Consider the following 27,835-nt stretch of genomic DNA (forward strand, 5'->3'; position numbering starts at 1 on the left):
CTAGATTAATCAATTAATCGTTTGGTTTATAAATGTCAGAAAATAGTGAAAAATGTCCATCCCGGTTTCTCAAAGTCAAAGTCTTTAAATGTTTTGTTTCGTCAGTCCAAAACTCAAAGACAACTTGTTTCTATAACTTAACTCAATCCCTAACAAGTGGCAGTCGTCTACAGCTGCAATGATTAGTCGACTAAATCTGCGGTCCCCAACCTTTTTTATGCCACGGACCGGTTTCATGGAAGACAATATGTTCGCGGACCGGGGGGGGGAATAAATATGACAAAATGAAATTATACGGCCGGCATAAAAACAAATATAAAGTGCATAAAAAAACTCACCATTACGCTGAATTAGTGGGAGCCCTGAGCTTGTGTCTCTGCAACGTTTTATCATTTAGAATCAAATGAGTTGCCGCATATATAATATGTTATCATCAGTTGCTGGTTAAAGCTATTGTTCATTCTAATAATTAAATATTACAAAATGATAGAACAAAGCAGAGCATAAAGCACTTTTAAAGTTGGAATACAGTTTTAGAGGGAAGATATTTTCTGTTGGCGAATTTATATAAAAACTAAACAAAATTTCGAGTGCACCTTAAAAAAACAGACCACTAGAAGAAAACTAACAAAGCAACACACTTCAATAAACGGTTTACATCCATACTGTTGGCATTACAGATGAAAACACGTCCTACTTCTGTACGTCTTGTCCGGTAACACGGGATACACCCAGTGTGCAGATACTGTATTTATGATGTATCACACCCCTCAAGATGAAATTGGTAGATTTAATGACCCAATTGCCTCCGTCCCCAACTGGAGTCTCCAGCACGCAGCTGAAGTCATGCATAATCCCACAAAATCTACCCAGTTTATGAATTTTAAATGGGGAGACCTAAATCACAGAGCTGCTTTTAAGTGAATCCATTTCTAATAGAAAAGCAGACAGCTTGCACGGTGTCATGTCATGTCGTCACCCAGGCGGACGCATTTTATAGACTGTAAATATATATTTTTAATGTATGCAACAAATTGTTAAATTGACATATTTAATGCAGGAAAAACCCTTAAAAAACACAACCAAGAAGAGCCAGAGGAAACCAGAAAAGACACCGTTAGTGCTCTTTGCTTAAAGGTTAATTGCGGTTTATTACAACCCTGGTATTATGGTAGTGGTTTTGGAGTGGTCTGATGTTTCCATTCTGCAACAGGCTTGTGAAGCTTTGCAAAAACATTGAAATAATTCAGCTTTTTAAACTTATTTCTAGCTGCTCAGAGACACGAATGAAGTGAATGAAATATTCAATGTTGTCTCTCTGCTCTGCGAGCTCTGGAGGAGCCACTTGCCCTATATATTATTGAATACATATGTACATCCATTTCCCCTGATGAGGATTGTTGTTGCTTGAACATGTTGGTTATTCATATTGCTGAAGAACAGATGAATTATTTGCATTCCTCCATTTTAATTTGAATCATATATACTCTCAGGCTGAGAGGAGTAAATATACACAATCAGTGTCTGAGGCTACAAAATGGTTTGAATGGTTTATTACAATGTAGGTCGTATCTATGTTGTACTGACTAACTGGGAATACGTGTCAAACTGTCCAATTGCGTCATTGTAAAGGTTTTGGAAGACGATCCGACCTGCACCTCGTTCTCTTCAAGTAAATTGCTGAGGTTTGGGAGCAACATGGTCAGACAGGTTCACTGGTTCGTCAAATTTATTGGAGGAGTGTCCATACGTTTCTTACCCAAACTGGATGTTGACCTTGTTTAGTGCGATGTATTAAGAGAGCATGAATGTGTTGTATTAGAGTCCAGATAACTATTTGTACTTGCATGAGTGGGAACCTATACATGTGCAGTGGGCCCCACCATGTAGCAGAAGCTAGAATCTTTCTTTTTGGCTTTACAAATCTCTGAGTCCATTCTCAAGTTCTTATTACACATCCATGGTTTGTGCATGTTTTACTGTTTAATGCGGTATAGTTACCAACATCCCAGGTGTTCCCCTTTTCGGTTATACCTAAACACATAGTGGTTTAGATGATCTGCTGTGTGGAGCTGAACCTGATAATGTGACATTGTTTACAACCTGTCTGATTGTCTCATGTATCTTCCCTGTCCGAATGTGTTTTACATGATGATAGCCAAACGTGGAACATAATACTCAAGCTGTAATAACCCAGACACAAGGAAGCAAAGAATACAAATCCAGCTGCTCTTGAGCAAATAAGAATAATCAACATTTTTCAGTAGCAACAGCCGTCATCAAGGGAAATGGATGTACAAAGATATGCAGAAATATAGGCCAGGTGGTTCTTCCAGAGCACATAGCATGAAACATAACATCATTTAAGGAAATCTTTCAAATGAAACATTTCATTCATTCCACTATAAAAGCTCCCATATCATAAGTTGGTCTCGTTGGTGTGTACTTTTCACATAAAGGAGAGCAGCCATAACAATCGAGAAGGAGACTCATAGTGATCATTTCCAATGAGTTTAGGATTCCATGTCCCTGATTCAATAAAGGTATGCATTGTGCCTTGCAAAACGGCAAAATTAGAACACGCTGTTCCTTATCCGTTCGCAGCCGAAAGAGAGGAGTGCCATGGAGCTTGAAGGGAGAAACACAGCAGGCACATTGTGCTCGTGTCAGCGGTGCATGTTTAAATCTCTATCTTCTGAGCACTTGGTAGTGACTCGGAGATGGAGCCGGTTCTCAGTTGCCGTCGCCACATTCCCTCCCTCGTGAACTGAGGCACAAACAAGATCTTTTGAAAGAACTGCGAGTTTAGTTTCTTCACACCGGCTGATTCGGTGCTGCCATGTTCAGAGGGCGTGCTCATTTGAATCTGCAGTTATGCTGCTTATTACACCTGCTGATGGATTGCTGTGTACTATTGGCATTTTATTAGAACTTAAAATGCTAAATCTTTTTCACGGGCAAGTCAGAGAAAATGGTTCTTTAAGCTTCAAAAGAAAACGTTGAATGATTTGCAGATGAAAACACAATCTCAGTCACAGTCAGAGCCTGAATGTTTTTTTCAGGACAACGCCTGGTGGAATGATACTCCGTCTTGGCATGTTGCTAGGCAATGCATTAATATTAATGTTGTCTTTTCTCAGAACGTGTGCTCTCCCTTGGGATAAACTGAAGCTTAAAGATATCTCCATCTCACTGATACAGATTTTATCCTTGTTAAAACTCATATCAAAGTTTTTAATTGCATTTTGCAAATGTGTTGCTGCAGAGCTTTGTTGAGAAAACACTTTGGCCTTTTAATGTTTCTAGTTTGCAGTGTTGATATGCTCAGTGCATCTCTGACCTGCCGTAATTGAAAAGATGGGTATGTGTTATATCTGGTTGTTTAAACATGTGAACATGTTCATTATGTTTTCAGATTTAAACAGCTTCTTTTGTCTGAATCTCATCAGCATCACATCTGAACCAATCTCCAACATCTCCATTACAACCTGAACCGTAACGCTGAAGCTTCATGACTTCTCCCTTTTAATCTTGGTTTTTCTTTTCCATTCAAAAGTCGTTCTGAACGCGAGAAATAAAGCTGTGATGGAGTTCGCCCTCTGCCTCACCCTTTCCCCTGCTGAGCTTTTAGCCCGGAGTGTTTGTCGTAGCCTCCCTGCACCTCTCAGCTGCCCTCACTGCAAAACCATTTTCCTGGCACTCAAACACAGATGTTATCCATCTGATTAAACGTTCAAGGTTACATCTCCAAATGCATCAAAGTCTACCTCTCCCATAAGAAAAAGCGTGACAGCCAACATTTTTGGTAGCCTGGAGGTGCAAGCTACAATGTCCTCCCCATCAAGTATTGGTGTGTCAGCTCAAATTAAAAAGTATTATGGTGATCGAGACTCAGCCAATAGGAGAGATGAATGCAGCTGAAGGGATCTAGCATCCTTCGTTTACAAGGCCTTAAAGAGTTCAGCAGATCTGACAGAAAACAAGTCAATTAAGAGAAAATGTCTAAAAAAAATAATTCAAACCTTCATCTTCCATCTTATCAAATATGTTTCTTTGTTTTATAGCATTATATTTAAAGACTATAGTCAATAGTTTAACATATAGATAAATACGCTTACTTACTTTCTCCCTAGAAGTGAGAACACAAGATTAATTACTAATAAAACTAATACTCATTTTATTATGAATTAATCTGCCAATCAAATACTCAGTTAGTAAGTTATTCGTTTTTTGTCCCACATTCAGTCCAAGACCCAAAGATATTCATATTTATTTAAAGTTGGAAACAAAAATCTTCTGAAACAATTGATAATCAATTGCTGATTCATTTGCAATGTTTGACTGATAGTTTCAGCTGGAGATGCCACAGGGCTAACCTAGCTTAGCATACAGATTGGAATAAGCACAGTTTATATGATCTTTCTCTTGGAAAGCAAGCGAATAAAGTATTTCCCAAACTGTTGAACTTTCCTTTCATTCATAATATAAATATTAATTTGTTGTCATTAGTTGACACTACAGTCATTTTACAGTCTTGTACATTTCCTGCTTGTCAACAACTTGTCAACTTTTCTTCTTTCTTCTTTCTAGAGATTGAAAAAGTTCAGAAAGACGAAGACAAGGATGAGGAGAAGTTCATCGACGTCGTCATCAACAAGAACATGAAACTGGGCCAGAAAATTTTAATACCAGTCAAGCAGTTTCCTAAAGTAAGTTCTACAGTAACACCGCCAGAGACTTCTCCGGGGATGTGATGTTCACATATACAGAATTTTAGATTGTGATATTTATAGTAATAATAAAACTACAGTAGCTCTGGTTTTGATTTAGATTCCTTACAAGAGCCACTTGACACTTTATGTTGATGCTTTATGTTATTAGATGTAACATATCTGGAGGACCGTGTACAGGCAGAGCGCTGGCTGACAGAACTGGGCTAGAACTATATTAGAGATCTTACTTCCTGTCTGAAGAGTTGTTTAAGCTTTTGAAATGGTACAAGTGTAATTCTCACTCTCTCCGCGCTCATACACACCCCTCTCTATTACACTGACCTTGGCCAATGACGCTTTGATGTCTCGGTATATTAATTTGTCAATGAATATTTATGAATATATGATTCAAAGGAATTATCTCGCAGTGGATTTCATTTTCTTGAGTGTGGAGTGGATTTCTCACTTGTTAGGCACGTGCACTTCTGGGTCTCTCCCAAGTCCTATAGGCCTTTTTTTTTTCATGAGAAGGAATGAACATGTAGGCTGAGAGTAGGATTGCAATGCAGCGCATTAGTCACGTGTATAGAGACAGTCAGCTTCACGATGACCTCCACACAAAGCCATTTTGAGCGATAACACTGTTGCCACATTTGAGAGCACTTCAGCCTCGACCACCATGAGCAGCCTTCACCGGCAGCAGCGTTGTATTGGAGCCTTGCACTCGGTGCATGACAGGGATTTCCCGCTGGGAGCACGATGGGGAGGTTGGTGTAAAAGTGAGAGGGCCGCTCTTAGACGGCAACATCACTCAAGTTTTCACCTCGGCCCTCCGGGGGGGAAGAACAGCGGTAACCTGCTGTATGTGGAAAGAGATGACAGAAGGGAGGACACACAGCACAGGGGACGAACACTGAAGCAGTTCAGCTCCACAGCCAGCGTTTGGGTTTCCCCACAAAAGTTTTTTGCTGTATATCACTCAGATTTTAATGACTTGTACAGTAAAAATAACACCAATGTCAGTTTAACATGCAGGGTGTAAAGATGTGTCCCCACCCAGCATTTTGCTCAACACTTTATGGTGCCTTTGAAAACCAAACATGAAGCAGTTTGAGGTCTGTGACAAACACATCCTCTACGCGCTTTGATTACAAATCTAAACCTGTGAGCACTGGGGATGTTTCTGGGTGAGAAAGGAGGAAACGATCAACAATATAAAGTTGAGATTTTTGTAAACGCGTTCCCTTCAAAGATCATGTCTCACAACTTCGATCAGTTACTTTCTGTGACCACCAATTCTGACTGTTTCTCCATCTCCACTTCCCTGATTATTCTCAGTAAGCATTGATTTAATGTTTGGCAAACAAGACTCTACAAGACTGTAGCAGGTGTATTTGTTCACCATGTTTTCCCATTTATCTTAGCATGTTAGCATGTTGATATTTGCAGCACAAAGTGCAGCTGAGACTCATGGAAATGTCATTAGTTTTGCAGTTATTTGATCAAAAACTAATTGATTGCAGCCATTGTACCTGCTAATCACCAAATCTAAATGTATTGGGATGTTCTGCATCGACCCTGAGAAAGGTATTGACATACTTTCTGATGAAGAGGTCACATTTATTGTTGGTGAGTCCTGAGGGCAGTGTATGTATGTATGTATGTATATTGTGTCATGTGGAGGCTGATCTAAGTCTCCTAGGTTCACAGCTAAACAGATTTGCTTTGACAACTTTGATAAGTAGAGCCACTAATACGCTGTTTAGAGCTCCAACAAGCCACCGAAGGAAGACAAATTCAATTTGTTCTATCTGACAGGTAGCAATGGCAAGAGTGATCGGTCTAACTTCAATGGGTTTTCTCCTGAGCTGCGAGCATCACCTTTTGGCTTCTGGCATTGAAGTCGCACAGACTTTTTCCAAATAGCCATTTAGCAGCACGTGCAGAGAGGTTAAATCCATCCTCCACAAACATGGCTTTTTATCAAAATGAAGCGGGCAAGGACACCACGCAGCAAGTTCCAGGCTGCTGATCGTCAGTGATGAAATGGAGCTGTTCCTCAGAGATGACTCTTAATAGCCAACGTTGATGAATTTCTCCCCTTTCTCAGATATTGGCAAGAGCGATGATATTAGACTGTTGTATGGTGTCGTTCTGTTGTGTAATGGACACTTTAACGTTGTAGACGAAGCTCTGCAGCAAACATATAGATGCTCGCCCAATGGCTTTTTCTCTTTGGAGAAGACAAGATTGAATTGAAACCTTGGCTGCAGAAATAGAGAGCCTGATATTTTAAATCATAATTGAACCATTATGACACTTAATGTCACACCTACTCAGGAACTAAAAATATCCCACCTTTTGAACGATGATGCTACTATCAGCGCACATCTGTACATGTGTTGGCTCTCTGTTTTCGAGAGCATGTTTTGGCAGAAAGCACCGCAGGCCATTAGCGAGGCGTAAGGAGCCCCATTGGTTTGTTTCCAGTTCAGACTGTGGCTTTTCTCTGTGCTGGGAGCGGTGATTTATCCTTCTGCTGTCGTTTCCGTCCTGCTGTCCTCAGCACAATCCCTCTCTGTGAGCACACCTTTCGCCAGGCTCGCAGTATTACATTCAGCAAATGATGAAAAGATCTCAGATGTGCTCCCATCCCTCTACCACCCTCCCCCTGCACCCCCTTCAAGTTAAGTGTGATTAATCATACATCTTTTCTCTCCTTGTGTTCACTGTCTTTCTAATCATCCATATTTTTGGTTTCGGCTGAACATAATACAACAATTCAAATTCCGTTTTTGCATGTTTTGTATTTTTTTATTCTATTAATTTTTTGTGTAGCTAACACCACAACAAAGCAGGCGACCTGTGATTAAACACATCAATCCTTTATTGTGGTGATTACAGACAGAAGCAGCACAATCCTCTCACGCAGTTTAATGACCAGTACAGGAGCCCAGGCAGGTTTTTGTAAGTCACATAATCCCTTGTGATAACTAAAGCATTAGCTAAACCCCAGAGCATCAATCACAGTAGGAGTTAGACAGATTTGGACTCCTGATAAACAGCAGGGATTACAGTCATGTGTTAAGTAAGAGTCGTGTATTTGGAGGATTGTCCATATGACGAGAGGCATTTGTGGCTCTGCAAACGCATCGACTGGGTTGTGATGCATTTAGACATCCAGATTAAGACTTCTCCCTGACATTTACTGCCATTAGTCAAAACAAATGTGAAGCAAATCTGCATAATCTCTTTTTAAATAGTCAGGAACTTAAAATAGCACCAAACAAATACCATAATGTTATGTCACTCACTTGTCTATAATGCTGTCTGAGGTGGCTGAAGACAGTGTATGCCTGGTATGAGTTGTAAAAGGTTAACCTGCTACACAGTCCAGGGCAGAATGAGCGGTTGGGTACATAAATGCGTATGGTACCATTTTCTGGGAGATTTTTGCTCGCACTACATTAGCAAACAGATTAAGGCCCTGACCATGTTACCTCGTTGATATTGTGATTTAGTTGTGCTTTTTTACCATATTCTCAAACAAAATCACAATAAATCAAATTGACACAAATTGCACAACTGGGGCTTGTAGGGCCCTTTGGGGATCTGAGGGCCCGGGGCTGTTACCCACTTATCTTCTCCTCGGTGATCCAGACCTTCATGGTGTTAGTAGTATGTATTTATATCTTTAGGCCTTCTTTAAACTTCACCAATTCCTTTGGTGATTTTTGGGCATTTTAGGCTGTTATTGCAGAAAGTTAGAGACAACAGGAAATGAGGGAGAACGGTCCCCTGCCGGACTCACACCGGGGACGTTGCAGTCTTAAAGTTATAGTTTGGTCTGTATGAGATACTTATTCATAGTCAGTGTATTACCAACAGTAGATGGCGGTCGACGCGCCCTTAGTTTTGAGAAGCAGACAAAGCAATGTTCTGCTGTCGACGGGGGCAACAGCAGAACAAATTGCTTAAAAGAAAAGCCCACATTAAAAAAGAATATCTGTATAAGTGTATTTGGAATATTTTGTACTGCCATCAGACAGCCCTCTCCAACGGGGAACTGAAGCCATTAACTCTGCTCTCTTCAAAGCAACCAGACTCCATTGACAAAAGCAGTGATTTTACCTCGCAGTACACAGGAGATGCTGCTCTACCGCTGTCTCCATCAGTTAGTTTGTTTGTGTTATTGTTTGACTTTGGTGTCCCAACAGCTTCAGTTCCTCGTCAGACTGTCTGACTGCAAGGTTAAGCGGTAAAAATACTCAAAATATAGTTTACACTTAGGCTGATATTGATTTTTTTTTAAGATGGCTAACATTTGTTTTGCTGCTGCCCCCGTCCACAGCAGTACATTGCTTTACTACTGTGCTGGTATTCCTGTCTGCTTCTCCAAACTGGGGGCGTGTTGACGTCCATCTACTGTGGGTAATACACTGACTATCAATAAGTACCTCATACAACCCAACTTCACACAATACCAACTATTGCTTTGACCTGCATGGTGTCTTAACCCCTGAGCTAGGGGAGCTCTTCAAATTTATACCAACAGCATAAAAACAGATACGAGAAGTGAAACATTTGTGGCAGGAAAGATCAAGAAGCAATGGGTTTATGTTGTGGACCTCCAGCTAAAAAAGACCATCTAAGAACATGAATAGAAAAGTAATCTTTAATTAAAAGTAAGTTTTCAGAGCATCTGACATGTACTGGATTGTATTCAGATCAAGAACATTGTCGTACCTTTTCTCATCCAACAGATTCTCTGGATCTTTTATATTTCAAATTGCCCACTACAGACAACATTGTATTTTCTAAATGAAAAGGAGCATTTGTTCTCTCCTCAGCCAACCTGCAAACCCCCCATCTAATTGCGTCCCTGTTTCCACAGCAAAACAAACAAGCTGCAGACTAAATTCCTGTTTGCATCAGTTTCACAGTCTAATTTTTCCATTACAGTAAATTAGCTCCTCATGCTCTCTGTCTGATGCACCGTGTGCACCGACACCATGACATTGAAGGCCACACAGTAGCGCATTTTTCTTGATCAGAAAACCATTCTTTGTCCATGTTTAAAGCATTTTGATCCATCAGTGTAGAACACTGTTGGTAGACCGAGGCCTGAGATACACACACGAACACCCCGGACACCTCAGATGGATGGAACGTGTGCACAAAAGCTGTAGTAACACGGCGAGATGTCGGCTGTGTGATCTTGCTCTGCAAATCATTGTTCAAGAGACGCCACAGCTCAGTGATCAAGGCTCTATCCAGGTGGAAATGATGGATGCGCAGGACATCGGTTAAACTCAGCACATTTAAAACATTTCCTGACAACCTCTGTTCGCCCCGGTAGCGCTGTCTCCTTTGATGATCCTTTTGTAACTGTGAATACATTAGAAGCAGGACCTATCTTGTTTGCTTTAACAACTTTAAATTGAATGTTCCTACAATTCGTGTCCTACTCAATATATAAGGATTTAATAAGTGTGCAAATTTCATTGGAGGCATTGCCATGTTTCAGGTAACGTACGCTGGAGCAAAGTTATCATCAACGTCCACACACTCTAATGTGAAGGCGGACATGTCTTACATATTCATCAATCCAAGGTTAACTTTGCAGCAGGCCACTTTACCCATTTGTGAGTGCAGGGTAGGAATTAGCACAGTGGGGCATGGTATTTACTGTGAGGCAACGGATGAATAGGACCCTGTATGATCACACCCTGCCACAGGACTTGGGGTAATTATAAAGTTGAAGGAACATACGGTAGCTGGGAGTTGCTGGAGTTCAGCCCGGCCAGGGGGAAAAAAAACAAGAAGTCGCTTACTGCACTAGAGCGAATAACTAAAGCTCGTCTCTGAAATCCCTCACCCAGGAATTGGCAGGAGCCTCCTAATAAGCAGTTGCTTTCTCAACAAAAGGCGGCAGAGATAGAGGTGAGGTGTAGAACCAAACTGAGGATGTTTTTTGTTTTTTTTACCTCCTGCTAGCTAATTGATGACCTAGATAGTTGAGGGAGACAGCTGTATAACTCACTAGTAAAGGAAAACATGGAGAGGGGGAGAAAAGCATCGCTCTCCTTTTGTCTTCCTGACCATCTCCAGCTACCGGTGGAATTGTGTTTAGCCCGTGTAAAGGTTGTATGACTTTGATGGGTGTCTGCACACAACATCCCTCGACAAAGTAATGCATAACATTTGTTTTTTCGTGGCTAAAAAGCGGTGACCTTGTGAAGTAATCTAAGCCAGCAAGCTTTTGATAGGCGGTGACAGAGGCAGTCAAGTTCAATGTTAGCTCAGACGTTCACATTATGATAATGTTTGAACATTTATATTCAAACATTCAGGAACATGCAGTTCAACAGATTGAGGAAATGTTTTGAACTGATATCAGAATATTTCAACATATCTATCATCAATTGGTACATTTAGCATGAGAATGATAAATGGATAGATATCTGCGTATTAAAGCACTCGTAGCCCATGGGGGAAGACTTTGGTATCGGAAACTTTCTGGTTTCTGTTTGTAGTCCAAGTGGTATTGACCAATCACGTTTGAGCAGGCTGTGGTTGCTTACAGTCCAAGTAGAGATCAGAAGAGAAGGAACGCATACGCTGAAGTTGCAATCTACATTTCTTTATCTTAAAATTGTCAACTGACTAGTTGTGAAACAAATACACTTTGTCTCTCAACTCCATTCTTGCATCTGAAGTTGCTAATCAAACTTTAAATAATGAGCGGCGCACAGAAGAGGAAGTCTTGGCCCAGATATCCGTCATCCATTATCTGGATATCTGCTGGCTAAACTGGAACTCCTTAGAAATATCGGCTCTTTCCTCCAGAGGGTAAATCGCCGTCAGACCGATAGCCGATGGGTTCAGAGATTGCTAATCAATTAACTGTCCGAGCAGTTTAGGACTCTGGCTTCTGGACTGCACTTTGAGGCTAATTCGTTGGTTGAACTACTGGTTAGATGTTATTAATTGTTGTATCTGTTCTCCGTTTCATTTCCAAGTCAATTTACTGGTCAGGGGAGTTCATTGCCTGTGAAAACAGTTGTAAAGTGTCTTCTGTAGCTTCTGGAGCTTTATCAAGTCTGACTAAAGTCTGACATCACTGAGGTAACCTAGGGACTAAAACCCAAAGATATCTTCGCTTCTGCAGCATCGATTTTGGCGATTCTTTTGCCTGCGACTCTTTAATACAATGGGATTATGACAATTATTTGACTATTATGATCTAAATTAATTAAGGTTGGTAGGGGCACCATGGTGGCGAAGGGGTTCAGACAGTCCATGAAGGGAAAGGAAGCTTTGTTGCATGTTTTCACTCTCTTTGTTTCCCATCATATCTCTACTATCATATAATAAATGCATAAACCCAAAACACAGGTTGGTTGCAAACCCAACATGAATTTGATATATTAGACTTAAATCACATGCCCTAGACTACTAATTATTACACTGTACAAGGGCATGATTTCCACTGGGGATGGTGAATTTATTCACCCACCCCACCCTACTTTGATTTAATAAAAGTATCCAGCTGCCGAAATTCAGAGGAGAGAAGAGAAGAGTTGATCACCTTCAGTTGTTGCCATGCACGCCAGGTAATTAAGTTTGAGGAACAGAGATTTTTTTGCTCCAGATTCCACCTGTCAGGCAACACTGGCAACATACAGCTACAGGTTTCCTTTACCTTATTAGTGGAGGTTGTTGGGTTATTTGTGCAGTTTATATTCTGCAAAAAAGACACTAGAATGAAAACTGCAGAAATTATTATTGATATTAATTATTTGTATTGCTTATTTTGTTCTTGTTCTAAGTTTTGATTCTAATCTTGTTCTCTTCATTGTCTGCTTTATCTGACTGTACCAGTTGGAGTCGGCCTGAAGTCTAAAAATGTCCCTTTCTCATTACTGACTGAAACATGTGACTCCACCCTTAAAAACAACATTATTATTCATATACATCATATATAACATGATAGATAAGTGTCAGGTCTCTTCATTACACTAAAGGTACATACAGGACTAATGCAAATACAGATATTCTAAAGTAATTACATTTAATTACTTTGTTCTGCCACCATTATTATGGAAATGACAATTAACTGATTTCATTAAATCAGTTAATTGATTGATATGTGAGGTACAAACCCTAAGCCATGAAGAGGTGACACAGTGAACTTGGGATGACACATCTCAGAGAAGCGACCACACTGATCCAATTAAGACACAGACAGGAAAAACTGCTGAGACGTTTTCATTAGCTTCAGTCGCTTAGCTTCTGCTTGAGCATCAGAAATGTCTTTATCTCAAACACACAGATTCTGATTGATCCACGCTCTCGCTCTCTGTTGCAGTTTAACTTTGTCGGCAAACTCCTCGGGCCACGCGGGAACTCGTTAAAGAGACTACAGGAGGACACTCTCACAAAGATGTCAATTCTCGGAAAAGGATCCATGAGAGACAAAGAAAAGGTAACACTTCAGTCGCTTATTTCATTTTCTTTCCTTTCACTCTTTTACCTCCACAGCATTTTATTTTGGTCGGCTGCCATAAGTCTTTCACACGGTTTGAAGTGAAGGTGGTTTGGACCCAACTTTAAAGTTAAGAAAGAGACGTTTATGTAAGAGGTCCAACTAAACTTTGGATTTTCTGACAAACTAACACATTGACATACAGGAGACTGTGTGCTTCGACTCCAGTGTTCCTCAATGTTTCAAAAAGAACTTCAGACAACAGTTAAGCCTCATTAAATATCAGCTTCTTTATTTATGAAGTTGAAATGTATTACAGTAAGTGTATGTTCTCTTGGCCGCTGCTCCTTTACGTTGAAAGGAGCCAGTTGAGGTGGTTCATCTAGTAAGGATGCCACCTGGGCGCCTCCCTAGGGAGGTGTTCCAGGCACGTCCAGCTGGGAGGAGACCCCGGGGAAGACCCAGGACTCAGTGGAGAGATTATATCTCCTCACTGGGAACGCCTCGGGATCCCCCAGTCGGGGCTGGAGGATGTGGCCCGGAGAAGGGAAGATTGGGGTTCCTTACTGGAGCTGCTGCCCCCGCGACCTGACCCCGGATAATAGACGATGGATGGATGGATGGATGGATGGTATTTTCTCTTAATTGTTTATTCAATAAAAAGTGAAAAATGCCAATAAAATGTCTTGTTTGGTTTGATTCTGAAACCCAAAGATATTCAGTTTACTATCATAGAAAACTAAGATAACAAGAACATTTAAAAGGCTGGAACAAGTGAATTGTTATTAAAAATCCAACAGTTTCCAAACATTTCAGCTTTAACTCTCAGAAACATGATCACATGGAGAAATTGTCATTATTTAGAATTGTTTTTCTCTTCACTTTAACCTCAGCGCGATGTTTATCTCATTTGTCTCACAGATGTGAGCAGATCACCCCAGAAACTCAGACTGCATTTGATTGACAGCTCACGGGTCACACACGCTTTTGAAAAACAACTTCAACTTGAAAACAAATTTTCAGAAGTTTATGTAAATGTGAATGATCTTGGGGATCACCAAACACGCCTGACATCTTTCAAAGCCTGCTCTCTCATAATAAACAAAATACACACAATCACATCCCCGTACACAGAACAACACCGTCTAGATTCAAGGTTTTGTTTTAAGATAAGAACAATAAACTGATTAGAGCATGAATGGAAACTTTCTGGTAAAAAAAAAGGATGGATTTTTATGAAACGACTAAAACTTGAAATTTCAAACACAATCCTACTTTAATGGCTTCTCTCCTCCCTGATGATGCCACGACATAAAGACAGGATATAAATGTCTCTGACGGCGGCTCTTGTGCAGCACAATTGATCGCAGACTGGACTGGTTAACAGAGAATAAATCGACTTCACTTGGCTTGACTGCATCTTTCCTCTTCCTCTGTTTGTCAGAGGTGATTTGTTAGTGGCGATGATTCTCACTATCATACAGCACATTCGTTTTGATTACTGTGATCAATAGACTTTGATGGTCGACTCCGCTGGAGTACCTGAAGAAGAAGATCTGTCACACCGATGTGCTGACCTCAGCAGCTCCTACCTGTCTGCACAAACCCATTGTGGGATTTATGACAGACAGCTTTCTGTAGGGGACGCTCCACGTGGCGCTGCTTCTTCTTTGTTAGGCGAGGAAGGGGATGCACCTTTGCTTCAAAACTATCTTATCTTCCGCTGGTTGCTGAGTTTCTCTTTTCAGCATGTGTCATTATAGTTTCCAGCTCTTGAAATTCCTTGCGTAGGTCATGGTGCCGGGACACTGTGGAGCAAAGAGAGGAATCTACTTTCAAGACTTTGTCAAGCCATTGCAGAGGCACCATGTGAGGCGCTGCCACCTTTAAAGACACATTTATATTTATATTGATAAAATACAAACTGTACTTCTGGCTTGTACCAGGAGATAATGTTCCGTTTTCACCCTGCGGAAGACACTAAATGGGGACGAAATTGTAGTCCTTCTTCTCAGAAATATTCAGTATAATGACTGTTGGAGGATGAACGTTTACAATGTTCAGGACGTTCCCTTTAAAGCTCTGACACATGGCGGAGACGCTGCAAAGAGCTGGGATAATTGATAAAGTAGTTGCTGCTGCAGGACCTTGATCTCGTGTTGTGCAGAGACGCTGAACGAGACGAGCAGTCTGCGTCTGCGTCTGCCCGCCTGGTTATGGCCTCGGTTGTGCTGTCGCTGTCTGAGCAGGATGATGTAAAGGTGTCCGTGTCTCCGCGCCTCCTTCTCGTTAGCACCATGATTAACTCATCCATTTTCCTCCCTGGGACTTGGGCTCCAGCTTTAATTTTCCTGATAGACAAAACATTCACTTTGTCTGCAAGGCCGCCTCCGTCTGTGTAAGAACTGTCCTACACCAACACATCAACAGAGCGGCGTGTCCTCGCAAAGAAAAGTCTGTTATCATTCAAAGATGTAAGAATCATATTTAAATCACATTAACAAACATGTAAATAATGAGCGACACAGTTCAGTTAAACACGTCATTGTACCAGCTTACAATCTATTGACACGTAATGAGTCGATGCAATGTCAAGGTGTGTGTATGATATTATATTGACTCCCACTCCAGCAAACACTGTGTTTGAATTTGACAATAGTCCCTTACTGTCTGTGCCACTTTGTGCACAACGTAAAACCGTGTGTATGAAATAAATCCGATAAATGAGTCCGATCGCTCACACAGTCCTGACCGATCAGCTGACAAACAGACGGTTTCGACCACCGGCCGATTGATTTGTGCATCTCTATTGTTCTTTGTTCCTTCTTCTTCTTCTTCTTCTTCTTCTTCTTCTTCTTCTTCTTCTTCTTCTTCTTCTTCTTCTTCTTTTCCCTGAAGGTAATGATGGTGTTGAGTAGATTAGCCACAGTCTTACATACAGTAGGCTATGCAGGATTGTAAGTCTTCCTGTGTGCTAGCTAGTGTGGTTTCATTTCAATAATGGTATCGCAGTCAACGGCTCAATCTCTGGACTTTAACTGGCCGTTGAATGAAGAGCAGTGATTGGTCGGTAGAGGTAGACTAGCTGAGCTGAAGACATTGGCGATATAAACTGCTGCCAGACCATTTAGTGCTTTACAAACAACTGAAATAATATCCAAATCTATTCTGTATATGTCTGTTAACCAGTGAAAGGCAGATACAGTATGACCTCTCATGGCTCTGAGGAAGGTTGAGAAAGGTTTCCTCACAATAGTATAACAAGGCTGATGGAGCTGTGCAGTTCAGATCACAGCATGATAGCATTTGCCCCCATTATCCAGTGTCTGTCCTTAATTCCATTTGAATGTAAATGCTCGGAGCTTGACATTATTCTTTGCCCCTAAGCTCCATCTGCAGGAACTCCTGCGTCAAGAGCATTTTGGCTTTTCATAAGCAGATTTACAGAGGAGAAAAAAGTAAACAGGAGGAAGATGCTGCCAGTAGATATGAGAAACAGACAGCTGTAATCTCCCGCCGAGGGCTGCTTAGCTGCTCTGGGACTCTGCTGGATCACCGATGCTTCTTATCAGCGCTGGGGGAGGGTCCACTCTGCATGTTTGAAAACTGCTATTATATCTACAATATCATATGCAAATGATGTGGTCATACACACAGACTGGTTCCATACTAAATGAGATATCCACTAGGTATAACATTGACCCTTTGCACATGATGAATAGACCGTATAGATGGAGTAAAATAACCAATACTTTTTAAAAGAAAAGGAAGTCCTCAGATGACACCAGCTGGCTTTAGACCGGGTCGTCCGTTTGTTGGGCAGATGACAGTTAAAGCACTCGATAATGATTGTTTTTCACATCTTCTTTTTTCATGCAAATAAACCAAGGAGCACATGAAAGAGAAAAGGAGAGATGGATCGGCAAGCAGTCGTCTCTTTGTAACACCCTGCTTACACTCCCTGCTCGACACCGGCAGCTCCGTCAGCGCTGGTGCTATGCGCAAAGGAGCCCTCTGCTCGTAAAGCACAGATTTATGGGGGGAAATTAACATATCATTAACATATCACAGGCACTCTTAAAAGAAGGTTATTTATAATTAGGTGACATCAGAGACGCTGGTTTGGTGCTGGAGAGGCAAAAGAGGAAGAGGATTGGAAAGGCCCCGGAGAAGACTTGTTTTTCTTTTTTGTTGAGAAGGAGAAACTGGGACGGCAAACCTGTTGTTTCCTGTGTGTAATGTGGACATTTGGGGGTTTTACTGTCCTATTTCTCGCCATCAATAATATCATACTTCCCTGCTTCTGTCGCGCCTGACTGGCCTGTGCAACCCCTCACTGTTTACATGCTATACTGTGTTGCAGTCTAAATGAACTTCTGCAGAGAAGTCGGAACTAACTAAACAATGAATACAGGCTCCTTCAGCAGATACCCACACCTGATGTTTAACGCTAAACATCTGTAACGTTCTACAGGTTCCAGGTAGATGTTGGAACTCAAACACAGAATAACTTGGTATTTACTCCAGCTGGTGACGTGAGCTACTACTCAGTTTGTGTTGTTGAGTCAAATGCATGGAAATAGAGATGTGCAAAGTCTGGTGCAGCAGTTGTTCTGAACAGACTTTATCGGCAGTGTCAGCCACAACATGTCTGACCTGACAAGCTGATCCACATCCTGCAACCGGCATCATGTTTAGTGAACCTCCAGCGTATCCAGCGTCTCCTGCGTACAGTATTTTGACTTCATGTGTGTCGGTCAGTTCAGCACTTTGGTCCAGGCCATAATAACTGAGCAACTGTTGCAGGGGTTGTCATATGTAGCCCCCAGAGGACCTGCCCTTATAACTTTTGACTGTTTCTTGACATCCCCTTGAAGGTTGATATTTGTGGCTTTGCATGAAATATCTTCATTTGGTTAATGAGCAACTCCCTGAAATAACCTCTGACATTCCCACCAGTGCTTAATAACATGCTGAACTAAGACGACGGATACGGTCATTACAATACCGAACATATGTAATAGCAATTTAAATGTCTACTGTTTTAATTACATAAGTTTCCTATGTTAAACAAGCCAACTGCCATTTGATGCTAACATAGGAGTGTCGGTTAGATCAAACCAGGGCCAACTGCCATTTCATGTTAATACAAGACAGACGCATCCTGATTAGACTGATTAACTAACAAAAGACAGGACACAGCCAAATCCTGATCAAACTGATTAACTCACTGAGACAGAATATTGAGTGTATCACCCAATATTCTGTTTACTATTACCTTACAAGCATCAAAGGGCAGTTTGGCTCGGCCCCCTGTGGTTTTTTTCATCACCTCGTCCCCAAACCAAATTGTATAAAATGCCTATGTGTCTTCTTCCAACCTGTGCCCTTCCATAGACTACGCTGTATTCTGTGAAACTGGTGCCATTTGTGGCCACAAATAAATGCACAAAGACAACTCTGTCTCTATCACCATGTATTTGATTTTATATACATCTCTCCAGAGTAAAGCAGGAAAAATTCCACAACACATATCTGTGAATCGTTCACCGTCAACAACAAGGTGACCTTGAAGAGTGGATGCTGGTGGGTCTGTGAGGCTTCACCCTTCATACTGAAGGCAACCAAAAATGTTAGATGACTAAACCAAATTTAAACAATGACGCCGCTTGAAAGAAATGGGATTACAACAAATCTCTTCGTAATCCATCCAACATTTCCAACAGCCAATCTTCAGAAAGTGTCCGGGGATCACCAAAGGCATTAGGGTTCATCCCCCGAGGGACACGAATGACTGAAGCACAATCTGTGTCAATCCAAGTTGTAGATGTGGAGATATTTCACTGTTTTTAAGAATGCATTGTGACACGCTGGTGGTGCAAATGGGCAGGACAGGGATCAATAGATCTGCTTCCTTCAAAACATCAAGCAAATGATGAACGTTTGAAGATGGCAGGGTTGCATCTATCACAATTTAAACCATTTGTTTTAAGATTAATATATTTTTTTCCAGGGAAGGTTCCTTTAGAGTCCTATATTTCCAATATATATTATAAGTCCAATATTTTATTGTGTTTTCTGTTTTACTGAAAATGATTAAATTAGTCATTTGCTCAAAGTCAATCAATGCAAAATCCGAATACACCAAATTATTTATGTTATCTGACGACAATTATCAAACAAGATCTTACAATATTTTGCTGAACTGCTCTTGACACTTCTAATATAAACTTCTCGTTCCACATTAGGGATAAAAAAAAAAGTACGTTAGAACTGCAACGATTATTCGATTATTTGATTATTACCAACATAATCTATTAACCAAAGTCAAAAGTGCCTTTTGCAATTATGCACCAAAGCTATGAAACACTTTACCTGCAGACATTAGGGAGGCAAGCTCGCTCAATATGTAGGCAAAAGTAAGCTATCTTTTTACTTTAGCCTTTTAATAGTGATATTTTATATCTCTTTACTTTACAATGGTGATATTTTATATATTTTTATCTTAGCCTTTTAATGGTGAATTATTACTGGTTTCACATTGAATGTGTAAAGGTAACTAGGATACATTTTCAGTGTGTAATTTTGAAAAACTTGAGATCAGATAGACTGATTTACCACGGAAACAAGAGGAAGTTTCTCTGATAAACGTGTTTACATGTTCTTTACACAATTAGTGGAAAAGTGAAAGAATATATTGGAGAAGAACTGGCTTTAACCGATAGGTTTCATAAAACTTAACAAACAGGGGTTTGTTTATGAAGCGGGCTTTAACCAAGATTTTGCCAAAAGAATCTGCACTCACGGAGACGTCTGTGTTTTATACGTTAAAAGGTCAATAAAGAGATTGACGCTGTAAACGTAAATAATGTGTAGCAAAGGGAGTAAACCAGTTGAAGGGCCACAGGGGCCCATTGTTGATCTCATGCTTTCAACATATGGCTCTGATAGTTTAAAACATTTACAAGAATGGTGATGAATGTGGTTTTCCGACAGGAGGGTCGTTTAGTACGGAACAGATAGGGAAATGATTTCCAATGTTATTTTATACTATTTTATTTCTGCTATTGTTATAATGGTACTTCAGACTCATTTACATTTACACTGTGATTATTGTACTGTAAATTATCTTATTCTGTCTAATCTTGTACTACTTGTTATGTTTCTGCTTTGAAGCACTTTGGGCTGCAATTCTTGTATGAAAGATGCTATACAAATAAAGCTTATTATTATTATTATTATTAAAGCTTATTAACCGTTAAAATAATCTTTAATGCAAAAATGAAGGAACATGTTTTCAGCCTCTCAAAAATGAGGATTTCTTGCTTTTCTCTTTTTTATATCATATTAAAGTAAATCACATTGGACTCATTTTTCACTATTTTAACAATTGGTCTTGAATATAATTGCAAATTAATCAATAATAATATATATTTTTTTAAATAGTTAGTTGCAGCCCTAAACATAAAACACTTAAAACATCTCGTGAATCTGTATTGCACCCTGTCAAGTACATTCTTGCCTGACAGTTACTGAATTGATTTTAACAGAGCTACAGTGATCACAAAGATGAGATAGAATTCAAAAAGCAGAGCAGATATTATGATCAAGTGCGTGAGAGAGCATACTTTATCTGTACATTTGTAACGAGGACAGGCAGCTTTGTGAGGACAAAAGCAAATCGGTTAAATGTGACAGCCGCAGTAGAAAGGATTGTCGGGATTCGCAGACGCAACACGTTCACAAGAACCCGTATAAATATTTCCTGTCGGTCTTTTTTGTAACTCTCCAGCACCGAAGCATCAAACCTCATTATGTAAACACTCCCTGCAGTAAATCTACGCCGAAACACAGAAAGAATAAGATAAATGTTGCTGACTGTGAAAGCTGAGTCGCGCACTTTCCCTCGACAGAGGATATATGATACCAAACTTGTTTTTTTCCCGCCATCAGGAAGAAGAGCTGCGGCAGAGCGGCGAGGCCAAATATCAACACCTGAACGAAGACCTGCACGTCCTCATCGAGGTGTTCGCCCCGCCGGCTGAGGCCTACGTCAGAATGGGTCACGCTCTGGAGGAGATCAAGAAGTTTCTCATACCAGTATGTCCCCTTCTTTCTACACACACACACACACACACACACACACACACACACACACACACACACACACACACACACACACACACACACACACACACACACATGCCTTTCCCTTCTCCTCCTGAATCTCCTTCCAGCTGCTTTGTGCGCCTGACCGACTCATCTTCAGCCTGTCCACAACTGAAATGAATGAGTAACGCAGCAGCGACATCTTAGTGTGTGTTTGCAAAGCATCTGATTCGGTGTGTGTGATCCTAAGTGGGAAGTCGTGGGTACAACAGGAATAAAAGAGCACAGGAGGGGATCTCTGCGCGCGCCATACTCTCCTTGGCAGCAGCATGGAGCGTATTTACTCTTCCCCCATTCATTATGGATGATCTTTCCAATGCTCAGAGCTATGATGAGCTATCTCACCCTTAATTATTAGCAAACTCCGCCCCCAGCACCATCCCTGTTACCTCTTCCCACTCTCGTCATAAAACATATTTATTAACAGAGCAGACACATGACAATCATATCAATCGTTTTATGATTAAAGACTTGTTTTCATATTAATTGTGCCTTTTAATTCAGTGGCAAAAAACAACTGTGTAAGAAGATAAAGGCAAACGGGGTCCCAAAGATTTATCCGTGGGAGATCTGAAATGTTTGGCTGCCTCAGGAACAGCGGTCACGGCAGTACTGTAAAATACATTAATTAGATATTCCCGGGGCTGTAGCCCTGGAGATAAAGGATGGAATTGAATACAGTGTAATTGAAAGCCTGAGTCTATTGCTGTCTGTGTTTGTGTGTGTGTGTGTGTGTGTGTGTGTGTGAACACGCTGCCTCTCTGTATGCAGGATTACAATGATGAGATAAGACAGGCCCAGCTGCAGGAGCTCACGTACCTGAATGGCGGCTCGGAGGACGCCAAGGTGCCGTCGGTGAGGGGCAAGTCAGCCCCACGTGCAAGAGGGACACCTGTTCCAGGGCCTCCCAGGTAACCTTCCTCTGTGTGTGTGTGTGTGTGTGTGTGTGTGTGTGTGTGTGTGTGTGTGTGTGTGTGTGTGTGTGTGTGTGGTGTTCATGTGCACTTTAGTTCCACTGGGGAATGAGTATTATTTACAGTTAAGGAGCTACTGGAAGGCAGTTTTTTAATGGATTTGTACAGTATCCTGTTGTAATGGTGTCATTTAGGGTTACAGCACATTTACGCCTCTGTGTTGGAACAATATTATTATATATATATTGTGTTGTTTTGTGAATACAAGACATAGTTTTACAGTTTACAGTTTTTGTGGCCCTGTTTACTAAGTTTACTAGATGTGTCAAATGCAAATGTTGGCTGCAGTTCTCAATTACTTTGCAGCAACGTGCATGTATTAAATCTCGACCTACTGAGGCAGCATCTTACACACATTATTATTTAGTGCTGGAAATAATAACGTAGTGATATCGACTTGATGTTTACATTACAAAAATGTTTATTTCTCTTTAGAATGTAATATTTATGATTACTTATAATATTAATGCAACAGTAGACAATTAAACTCCCTGATGGATGAAAAAGAGATAAAAATACAACCACAACCAGCTGGTGTTACATGCATACAGTAGATATGTCACTGGAATAAATGACAGTACATACCATGGAATGCATTAAATATATCTCATCTTAAAAACAAAGCTGTGAAGTTGCATTCTGTACACAAACCTTGTCACATGTACACATTTAAGTTTTATGATCACAAGCCACAACTCGCTCTCTGATCTTTCATACAAAATAAATTAAATATGTTCATTATTTAATCTTGCTCTTATAGTATCAAAGTGAGTCATTGGTCTAACAGTGCATTGAAGTTCTCTGGATATTTGTTTAGCTGAGGTTTGTGAAATTTCTGTTGAATTAAGGTTTAGTCATGTTTTTTTAACAACAGTTTCTTTAGCTCCTCGTGCTTCAGGGGTTACCATTCAAACATGGTGATATATGGCCATACCGTACGCAAGGCGCTACATTGCAATTTGTTTTTTAATAGTATAAAGAACACACCACCATTATTAGTAAAAGTCTGAGTAAGAAAAAGTTAACTTTTTGTCTGCAATCAGAGCAATACTTTCTTACACACCCAGTTTTCACAAGGGGATAATTTTATCCACCGAACTGAAGAATAGATAATCAACCTTTGGATGCACGTCTCCCCCTATTATTTGTGTAATCCTCCCTTAAATACATATGCAGCTCCAAGGGCACGCTGAGAGCGCAGACCTCCACCAAGGCCATGAGTGAAAACACATGCATGTGTCTGCCACGTGATTCAAACACATCCCAAATGAAATGGGTTCCTCCTTCGCCCATGCTACACCTTTCCACCAAGCGTCATGAAGAAGTGGACCAGTAATCACAATAATAATCCTGTTGACGGACAAACAAAACAATAAACCGAAGCGAAAACATGATACATACTGATATACCATTATTCTAAAAGGACATACTGGAAGAGCACTTAGAACAAGCAGAACAAAGGATTCCTGTTTAAAGGGATGGGTTATCTCTCCCTAGAAGTTATCATATTCTTCAAAAATGAATGGCAGCAATGAATAGCTTCTTCAGACGGCAGAAAAATGAGCCCTGATATTTCCAACTATGCTGACTGTGTGCAGACCTCAGCAGGAACTACAAAAAAGAGGCAGAAACCATAGATGATTGGCATAAACTACAAACCAAAGCACTGCTGCTTTAATTCACAGTTGCACTGTGCCCATAGCTGCTTATTTACTGAATGTGCCAGAATGTTTTATGTGCACCAAAGGAAACCAAGAGAGCCAAAACATCTCAAGCTAGTGGCGAGTCCAGCGTTCTCTGGACGGAGCCTTCAATAAAGCTCAGAGAAAGTTTAATCAGAAGGACTATCTCCCTCTTTCATGATCACTCACTCCCAGCCACACCTCTTGGCTTCTATCCATTCATGTATTTTACTCCTTCCCCATTATCCTACTATTCCATCTAAAATGATCTTTCCTTGTTCATTTCATCGAATAAAGTAAGTCCAAAGGGAACATGTCCTCTCTGTTACCCACACGGTATGCTGTATTCTATTTGTAGGGTGTCTTTGTTGACACGTTACGGCACATATGAACTAACTGTAACCTTTCTCTCCTCTCTGCTGCACATGTTGTTTAAAGATGTAATCCTGATAGCTTACCTTGGATCAGACCAACATTCCCTTTAAACTCTATCAAGTTATTTCTTGACACAGTATGGCACAGCTTGTTAATTGAATGCAAACTAAAGACAATTCTATGCTATCAGCCTCGCTTGAAAATGAAATCCTTGCTATAAAATAAAAGACTGAACAAATGTGCATGTGTCTACCAGGCCAGCAGACCCCTTATCTTCTCTTTTTAGTTATAAACCTTCAGATTTCAGTCCTGGTTGGTTTGGCAACACCTGTGGTTCCTGGTAGTAACAGTAATACGCCAGCTCCCTGAACTCTGAACGCAGCACGCAGTCCGTTAGCTACTACTCAGAAATACAACAGAAGAGCCACTAACGTCCATCTCTGTCTGTTTACAGTGCAGCCAAACAAACACATTGTTTTAATAAAGATGTCCTTCAGTAATTGGTGTTTTTCATCATGCGATGAGCAACTGCAGGCTGATTTCATGCTGCACACGGTGCAAGCAGACGTAGTAGCACAGTATAGTTCTGTGGCTGCTCCTTATTTTTCCTGACCTCACACGGCAGCTGGATTCTTGTGAGATTACGCTGGAATCGCAGGATTACAAGATCGCACAAAAATCCATCTCGTCAGGCTTCACGTAATGGATTTTTTGTCCGAACCATAGGGATTCGGACCAGTAAGCGTCCTGTGAGGAGCTCCTGGTCTATGGGCGGGGCCTAGGTGTGCGTGTGTGATGACACAGAGGACTGTTTCAGTTCCTAAAGAGGTCAGAGTCGATGCTGCAACAGCATCAGTTATATCAGGTCTTCTCCCGACCGGTGGTGACGGACAGATGGTTCATCCAATTACCTGCCGTGCACTTTTTGAAAGTACCTGCCCTTTTCCAAACACTTTCCAATGACGGCTTCTCAGATGGTTCTGTGTAACAAACCATCTGGCACGTCAGATTACATTGTTCCAATGTGATTATTTTAGCAGTATAAAAGCAGCAGAGAGGCAGAACTGAGTACACTTACAATATCTGTTTATTTATCGCAAGTAATATCGTTAAACTTTCATTTGGGAAAATATGGAGCTTCTGAGTCTGTCCTCTGTTCTTCTCAGACAAATTATTTAAGCAGGTAAAATTTGGCGATGATAAGAGTTTGCTGCCATATTTTAGCCAAGATTGATGCTTTAAAAGGTCCAGTGTGGCCATTCAGTGATCAAGTACCCTTTAATAAAAAAGCATAAAGCTAGTAAATAGCGTCTGGTGCTACACAGTGATGCAATGTTAGGGGTCCATAAACATAAGCAAAGCAAAGCCACATTTGCATAAAAGCCTTTATATGCAAATGATCCCCAGTAGATGCTTTCCTCTGTACTATCCCTGTGAACTCACACTAATTCCAGCTCCTCTGAGACCTCATAAGACTACAAATAAAAATAATCATGGCCATTAGAACATTTTAAGGTTCTTTGCGTCGACGCTGTGCTTAACAAGAGAAGAGTTGTGTTGTTTCTTCTCTGTGTTTGTAAAATAAAACACACTTTATCATGATTTGAGATAAACCAGGTCACAACGGCTGTTTGTCACAATATAATTGGTTGTTTTAAATGACACTGTAATTAGAATCTACAATCCCTAATTTGAGTGTAATAACACAGCATCCCCACAGGCTCTAAACAGGAAGGACTTCTACATATTCACACTCGCATGTGCTCACTTTGGATTGATACCGCTGCTCTGGATGGACACTTTGTCGCTGTCACATTTTCCTCTTTGACTGGAAAGAGGATTTGATGAAGGGGAATCCACTCTTTTATCCTCCACTGTCCCTGTTTCAGACTCCTCTTTCTTTTCCTCCTCACCCCAAATCTGTGATGTTCCACCTTTTAAAGAACACAGAAATGGAAAGCATAGAAAGAAAATGACCCGGAGAGTCACCTTGGTGATTTTCTGCTGCTGCTTCAGATCAGTTAACTGCTTTTAAAAGAAAGCTCAGTCGCTGTAAAAAGCTCAAACAACACGTTACCAAACCACAAGGTCAGGCTGCCTTTGATTTCCAACAGAGCAGCTCGACTTTGCTTCCATCTTGATTACAGCGCAGGTTGCACTCTGGTTCTGTGTTAATTCATCTAGATGACTGTAAACATCAGTACCTCACTGTAGCTACTTCACAGCAGAGCTTTATGGGAGTCATGCTAATATAAAAAAGGTAGAAACAAAACTCTAATCTTGCTCCACAATGTCCTAAACAGGTTTTTGTGCCACTTCCCCAGAGACCAAATGCAAGACTTTATTTCAAGAAAGCATCCATCACTGAACAGGCAGAAATACACGTTTTGTCATCTTTATTTTCCTTAATAAACAGAAAAGCAATTCAGCCACAAGACACGCTGTGTTTTGAGTAATGGACGCGACTCACTTTTTCTCGACTGGAGGAATTTGCCCTCCACCCTCGCTGTTCCGCTGCCTCCACCTACACAAATAAGCTGCCACTAAATGTATCAAATTCAGCGCTACGGTTGAACCACGTAATTCTGGCCTGATTTAGGAAATCACTAACTGGAATGGAAGTAGACGAGGCAGCTCGACTCCAAACATAATATATTACAGCACCTCATCATAAAGACCTGGGATGCAGTGCACATATCATATCGATCATATATAACACTGTCCTGGTAATATTATCTTCCCAGACTAAAATGAACATGTTTAGAAAGACGATAGACCTGATCCATCCAAACGATGTACACATATCCATTCCTCCAATAACTCACAGCATGTATCACATTCTCCTCAGAAAAGATAATAAGCCAGAAGAAATTAACTGTTTCATCTAAACCTGTGCGGATGTTTGTGTCTCGTGTCAGGACTCGAGGAGGAGTCCCTCCGCTGCATGCGGCGGTGCCCCGAGGAGCAGCACCCAGAGGAGCCCCACCCAGTCGGCCTCCATCTTCCAGAGGGAGGGGGGTTCAGAGAGCCAGAGGCGCCCCCCCAACCGTCGGATACCGGCCGGCTCCTCCCATAGTTCAGGAAACATATGGCGAATATGTGAGTATATTAAAACTCTGTCACACGGAAATGCTTTTCTCTGTTTTTGGATTTGGATGCAATTAAATGGACTGGCAACAAATTTTAAACTATTTTATGGCATTCTTATAGACAAAGTGATCCGTGCATCTTTTATATCCTTCAGGCATCAACAGTGATGTTTGTTTTAGGATAATTACATCCAATAAAAAAGCTTTTAAGGGTCAGGTGCATTCTGGTGTTCTAAAAAGCGTCTATTAGCTACCTTTATTTGTCCAGCTTTGTCGTCCTTTATCTGTAAGTACGAGAGAAATGCAAATCCCTTGTATGAGCACACATACTTGGCCATTGAGGTTG

The 27,835-nt window shown here is 40.9% G+C and overlaps 1 protein-coding gene across 2 annotated transcripts in view; it reads left to right on the forward strand.

Moving 5' to 3' along the window:
• Positions 1–27,835, forward strand: part of khdrbs3 (KH domain containing, RNA binding, signal transduction associated 3) — a 96,207-nt gene that overhangs the window by 43,401 nt on the left and 24,971 nt on the right. For both annotated transcript variants that reach the window (XM_029443176.1, XM_029443175.1), the window contains exons 2-6: positions 4,591–4,709; positions 13,084–13,200; positions 21,154–21,300; positions 22,141–22,280; positions 27,319–27,499. In XM_029443176.1, coding sequence (XP_029299036.1) covers positions 4,591–4,709; positions 13,084–13,200; positions 21,154–21,300; positions 22,141–22,280; positions 27,319–27,499 — 704 coding nt within the window. The remainder of the gene's footprint in view (positions 1–4,590; positions 4,710–13,083; positions 13,201–21,153; positions 21,301–22,140; positions 22,281–27,318; positions 27,500–27,835) is intronic.

The sequence above is a fragment of the Cottoperca gobio genome, chromosome 11, assembly GCF_900634415.1.
Source record: "Cottoperca gobio chromosome 11, fCotGob3.1, whole genome shotgun sequence".
Classification (NCBI taxonomy): Eukaryota; Metazoa; Chordata; class Actinopteri; order Perciformes; family Bovichtidae; genus Cottoperca; species Cottoperca gobio.